Here is a 6,457-nt window from a genome sequence, read left to right as displayed (position 1 = left end):
CTTTGGGGAATATAAATAAATGATTATTTATTTCAAGAGGACATATAATTAATAAATAATGGGCTAAAAATTAGTGATGGATGTAAAACTGAAAAAATGCACCTTTATTTCCAAATAGAATATTGTCACCATACATTATACTAAGGGTATAATTTTAATGTTGCAATAACCGGGGGAAATGGCCAAATACAATGTGTGAATTTTAATTATGGTAGCATAAATTATTTTAAAACTGTAATGGCTGAAAACTGAAAAATAATGATTTTTTTTTTTACATTTTTTCTTATTATTCCCATCATAATGCATTTATAATAAACTAATTCTTAGCATAATTTACCACCCAAAGAAAGTCTAATTGCTGGCAGAAAAAACAAGGTATAGATAATTTCGCTGTGATGAGTACTGATAGGAACCCAAGAGGTCAAACACACAGCCTAAGGCATTCGCAGGAAGCTTTGTTTGTTCCGCTCTCGCCGCTGCTGCCTGGGGAGATCTCACTGCTTCTCCATTAACTTTGCTCTTATCGCTCTCTTATCACCTCTTCAAAGCAGGCAGTATGTTCCGTGCAATATACAATTTATTCACAGCTCCATAAAATCGCAACGCGTTTCGCGGTCAACAGTCCCGCTTCATCATGCAGTACAGGAGCATATAAAACTGGTTCAGGTCCATAAAGCGTGTGAGCGCCTCTGTGGCTCACGCGCTTTATGGACCTGAACCAGTTTTATATGCTCTTGTACTGCCTGATGAAGTGGGGCTGTTGACCGCGAAACGCGATGCGATTTTATGGAGCTGTGAATAAATTGTATATTTTTTACTCTGCATTTGAGTATATGTCCATTTGCCACTAATGTTCTATTCATTATCCGTACTACACATAGAATTAATTACATTGGCTATCATTCATAAAGCATTTCCGCATGCGGAAATGCTAAAAACAGCTGACTTTACCGACCACTCGGCAAAGTCAGCATTCATAAAGGCTCTTTCCGCATGAAAAAATGACACTAACGAGCAGAGTGATAAATCACCGCCTTGTGCGGTGATTATCGGAACAAATGTAGCAAAATGTTCATTCATGAAGAACACCGCAAGCGGTGTCAGGTCGGGAAGTCCCGCTCCCTCTGATGTGGCGATACCAATGCAAGTGAATGGAGACACACAGACCTCCCAGGCAGCTGCAGCAGAGCGGAACACGGAGAAATGTATCAACTCTGCAGCTTCCGTGTCTCCACCTGCCTACCGCCTGCCTATCGCCAGCCTAGTTCGGGGAATCTCCGCAGTGCTTCCGCACATGGATACTTTTTTATGAATGCCCACCCAGAAGTCTAAAACACCGCCAGCGGTGTTTTCCCGCACTGATTCCCCTTACCGACAGCCTCTTTATGAATGATAGCCATTATAAGGTTTTTTTCCCCTTCATTGCCACTTTAATGTTCTAGAGCAGAACATATCCAAAAACATTTTCCTAAGCTTGGGGCTGGACTCGATAATGATAGCGGCTTCTGCCAATGGGAAGGTATTAATAAAGACATAGACAATGATAGTTTTAGAATCCATGACCCAAGAACTTATTCGGAAAAAAAGGAATGCACCTACGCAGACGAGGGAAGAAATAAGGAGGAATGACGTCATTGTTTTTAGAGCATGGACATGTGCATGAAGATTAGGGCGAGTCATCCCCAGATCATTATGCCTTATGTTCCAGATATGTTTGAATATGGAGAACATGGTAACCATGAGGAAGTAAAAGATGGTGTAGAAGGGTAGGCAGAAGATGACAGAGGTGGTTAATGTCAAATGTGCATCAGGAAACGAGACCTCAGTGTCAAAAATAATTGAACTGCTGGTAGAATTCTTTGGGGAGATCTGTATGCGAAAATTCCAGATAATCTGGAGAGCTAATGCAAAAGACACAATGGCCGACAGTAGCAGCAGATGAGGAATGAATAATGAAAGTTTCCTCTTAATCCAGACAAAAATCTTGTGTTTAAAGTTAGTGATGCTGGTCCAGTAATGCATACACAGCCAGGCGATCAGCCAGTAGCTGAAATGTAAGTGGAAAATGCTCATGACAATTTTTGGGGTGTAAAAATGTCTAACATAAAAAAGAGGGAACATTAGGGCAATGGCATCTGCCACCGTTATTAGGAGCAAGCTGATGTTGGTTGCTCCCATGACAAGCTGGATGAGGTCCGAAGCGTTGAGCTTCACCCCAACTTTGAGGCTTTTCATGTGAGCTATCACAATGAAAGAGTTCAGAAGAAAGGACAACCAACATTTAAAAAAGCTAAAGAACAAGAGGACAATCTGTTCCGGGACCATTTTCTCTTTAAACTAATTCCCTTCTGTCCGTAGGGGATATGTGCAGTCTTTGGCTTGAGCAAGCTGCTTTTTTCGTTATTTTATCAATGCAAATGATCCCTGGCTCTTGGTAGCACACGGCAGGGACATATGAAAATGTAATGTGTTCAGGGAGAGCTGGATTAAGACCAAATTGGGCCCTAGGTAAAGTGATCACTTTGGGCTCCCTGCACCTGTCATTTGTTAGGCTAAGTTCATGTGGAAGATTTAGAGGAAGTTAAACAGGAACATTTTTATGCTCTAAAATACACTAATATGCGATCACTTAGCAGCACTGCTGAGACAGAAGGAAGCTTTACAGCTAGTTCATCAGGTAATGCACCAAATGTACTCTTTTATATGCAGTGTTAAAGAGAACCAGAGACGAAGCACCCTCATGTATATTATTATATATATCAATGGGAACATGACACTAAACACCTATCCTGTTCTTTTCTTCTGTTTCATTCTTCTCTGCTAAATCTGCCTGTTATCAGCCCTGATAAGTAGTGTTGATCGAACAGTGTTCGCCACTGTTTGGGATTAGGCAAATTTTGTGGTGTTCGAGTTCGCGGCGAACACCATCCCAACACCTCAGTGTCCGTGATGGATGCTCGGCCACGTGGCTCGAACTTGTCCATGGCCGAACGTTCGGCCGAACTTGGCCGTACGTTCGGTCGAACGCGCGTCTCGCGCTGTGATTGGCCGAGCGGGTCACGTATTCGGGTGCATAAATACCCGAACGCGCGTGATCGGCGCCATTTGCTTTGGGGTTTAGCTTTGGGTAGGTATGGAGTTTAGCGTAGCGTACTGTCTGCCAGTGCCAGCCACAGGGCCCCAGCCTCCAGCCTAATCGCTGACAGCAGCACCCACAGAGCCTCACTGCTAGCCAGGCCAGCCACAGTGCCCCAGCCTCACACTAACAGCAGCACCCACAGAGCCTCACTGCTAGCCAGGCCAGCCACAGTGCCCCAGCCTCACCGCTAACAGCAGCACCCACAGGGTCTCACTGCCAGCCAGGCCAGCCACAGGGCCCCAGCCTCACCGCTGATAGCAGCACCCACAGGGCCTCACTGCCAGCCAAGCCAGCCACAGGGCCCCATCCTCACCGCTAACAGCAGCACCCACAGGGCCTCACTGCCAGCCAGGCCAGCCACAGGGCCCCAGCCTCACCGCTGACAGCAGCACCCACAGGGCCTCACTGCCAGCCAGACCAGCCACAGGGCCCCAGCCTCACCACTGATAGCAGCTGCAGCACCCACAGGGCTGTTAAAAATCCACACGTATTTTCATTTTCAGTGACTTTTGTAGCATATTGTTTGTTAAAAAAAACACTTTCAGTGCTGCCAAGTGGGATCACTTGCGTACCACCAATCCACACGTATATTCTGTGACTTTTGCTGAGTATTGTTTATTAAAAAAACACTTTCAGTGCCGCCAAGTGGTATCACTTGCGTACCACCGATCCACAAATATATTCTGTGACTTTTGCTGAGTATTGTTTATTAAAAAAACACTTTCAGTGCCGCCAAGTGGGATCACTTGCGTACCACCGATCCACACGTATATTCTGTGACTTTTGCTGAGTATTGTTTATTAAAAAAACACTTTCAGTGCCGCCAAGTGGGATCACTTGCGTACCACCGATCCACAAATATATTCTGTGACTTTTGCTGAGTATTGTTTATTAAAAAAACACTTTCAGTGCCGCCAAGTGGGATCACTTGCATACCACCAATCCACAAATATATTCTGTGACTTTTGCTGAGTATTGTTTATTAAAAAAACACTTTCAGTGCCGCCAAGTGGGATCACTTGCGTACCACCGATCCACACGTATATTCAGTGACTTTTGCTGAGTATTGTTTATTAAAAAACACTCACTTTAACCACTTGCCGACCGCACGCTTATACCGTGCGTCGGCAAGGTGGCAGCTGCAGGACCAGCGACGCAGTACTGCGTCGCCAGCTGCAGGCTGATTAATCAGGAAGCAGCCGCTTGCGCGAGCGGCTGCTTCCTGTCAATTCACGGCGGGGGGCTCCGTGAATAGCCTGCGGGCCGCCGATGGCGGCTCGCAGGCTAAATGTAAACACAAGCGGAAATAATCCGCTTTGTTTACATTGTACGGCGCTGCTGCGCAGCAGCGCCGTAAGGCAGATCGGCGATCCCCGGCCAATCAGCGGCCGGGGATCGCCGCCATGTGACAGGGGACGTCCTGTCACAGGCTGCACAGGACGGATAGCGTCCTGTGCAGCCCCGATCACCAGGGGGCCAGGTAGGAGAGGGGGGAAGCGGAATTTCGCCGCGGAGGGGGGCTTTGAGGTGCCCCCCCCGCCAGCCACACGCAGGCAGGAGAGATCGGACCCCCCCAGCACATCATCCCCCTAGTGGGGAAAAAAGGGGGGTGATCTGATCTCTCTGCCTGGTGTTTGATCTGTGCTGGGGGCTGTAGAGCCCACCCAGCACAGATCACAGAATTCAATGCTGGTCCTAAAGGGGGGGTAAAGGGTGGGTCCTCAAGTGGTTAAGTGCTGCCAAGTGGGATCACTTGCATACCACCAGGTGCGCAGAGGTTGTTCTGATGAGCTGTACTCCACCGCACACATATGAGCCCACCATGAGTTCCTCACAGACCTCCGCTGTGAGCAGCACTCCCAAAAACAGCAACAGCCAACGCCCCACGCAAGTTATAACGTCCACTCCAGCAGCCAGTGATCAGCAGCAGCCCTCCCCGGATGAGAGCGTTGTGTCCCTCGGTCCGGCGCCAGGGCGATTATTGAGGGCTGACATTGAGGAGATGATGGGGCCTGATGTGGAGGAGGAGGGTTGGCTCAGGCCAGCATCCCAAGTTAATGTTGAGGACGATGAGGGGTCTGTGTCTGGGGATGTTGGGGTGGCAGAGGTGGTGGGGGGGGCCAGGAGAAGAGTTCTATGATGATGATGGTCGGGACCATCTGTATGTGCCTCAGACCCCGGAAAACATGTTGTATCGTTTAGGTACTAAAATCTGCATTCCCACTGCCAGGGTCCATGGATGCATATAATTTTTGGGCAGCACTATCAAACTGTGGTACTATCAGTGAGTTGCCATGGTCCTTCTGTGCTGTTGCACTGACCGTCCGCTTTGTCCAGTGCCAGCATTACATGTGGTCGGCAAAATCACCTGAAGCCTGAAAAATGCCGTTGCCTGCAAGGTTCACCTCACCACTGACACCTGGATGAGTGTGTTTGGCCAGGGTCGGTACATCTCCTTTACGGCGCACTGGGAGAACCTTGTGGAGCCTGGCAGCGACTCCTCACCTGCTATGGCACAGGTGTTGCCAATGCCGCAAATTGCCGGACCTGCTTCCCTGCGAGTCAATGACAACAGCGACCTCTCTGGCTCCTTCTCCTCCACCGCCTCTTCAAGCTCTACCTCATCCGGCATCGCTAACCCAGCAACAGGAGCGTGGAAGCGGTGCAGCACAGCTGTTGCCATGCGTCAGCAAGCCTTACTGAAGCTGATCTGCATTAGAGATAAGCAGCACACAGGTGCAGAATTTTAGAAGGCAATCAAGGAACAGACCCAGTTGTGGCTTGCACCGCTGCACCTGGAACCAGACATGGTTGTGTGTGATAATGGGAGCAATCTCAATCGCGCCTTACAGTTGGCAAAGCTGAGACACATCCGTTGCCTGGCCCACGTTCTGAACCTAGTTGTTCAGCGGTTCCTGAGGACATACCCAAACGTGGCAGATCTTGCGCTGAAGTCCAGTGCCGCTTCGGCCACACTCACCAAGTTGCAGCAGCGCTTCAGTTACGCCTGCATTTTGTCGCCATGCCAGGCCCGGGTTGTGTCACAAAGCATGGCCTTGCTCTCCTGTAGTACCTCCTCTTCCATCCTGTGTGCTGGGTTAGCGTTGCCGCTCTCTTTTTAAGGAATATCTCATTCTATTATATTTATCACTGCATGGCGACAAAATGCTTTGCTTTAAGCATGCATTTTGTCGCATCCCAGGCCTGGGTTGTGTCACAAAGTGTGGACTTTCTCTCCTGTAGTACCTCCTCTTCCGTCCTGTTTGCTGGCTTAGCCAGCACACAGGATGGCAGAGCGGGCACAGGAGAGCAAGGCCA

At 48.6% G+C, this 6,457-nt stretch overlaps 1 protein-coding gene across 1 annotated transcript; it reads right to left on the bottom strand.

Moving 5' to 3' along the window:
• Positions 1 to 1,419: 1,419 nt before the first annotated feature.
• On the bottom strand, positions 1,420 to 5,771 carry LOC137526201 (taste receptor type 2 member 40-like). Its single transcript, XM_068247419.1, has 2 exons — positions 5,645 to 5,771; positions 1,420 to 2,240 (listed from the first exon to the last, which is right to left on the bottom strand). Exons 1-2 carry the CDS (start codon positions 5,769 to 5,771, stop codon positions 1,420 to 1,422), a joined length of 948 nt encoding a protein of 315 aa, XP_068103520.1.
• Positions 5,772 to 6,457: the final 686 nt, after the last annotated feature.

Source organism: Hyperolius riggenbachi, chromosome 7, assembly GCF_040937935.1.
Source record: "Hyperolius riggenbachi isolate aHypRig1 chromosome 7, aHypRig1.pri, whole genome shotgun sequence".
Classification (NCBI taxonomy): domain Eukaryota; kingdom Metazoa; phylum Chordata; class Amphibia; order Anura; family Hyperoliidae; genus Hyperolius; species Hyperolius riggenbachi.
Note: the sequence above shows the minus strand (reverse complement) of the source record. Positions and strands in the feature narration are given on the sequence as shown.

Excerpts from the sequence above, each read along its gene's own strand:
- LOC137526201 (XM_068247419.1), bottom strand. The coding sequence starts at position 5,771 with ATGCCGGATGAGGTAGAGCTTGAAGAGGCGGTGGAGGAGAAGGAGCCA. Across the intron at positions 2,241-5,644 it reads CAACACCTGTGCCATAGCAG|CTCACATGAAAAGCCTCAAA; the intron begins GTGAGGAGTCGC and ends TCATTGTGATAG.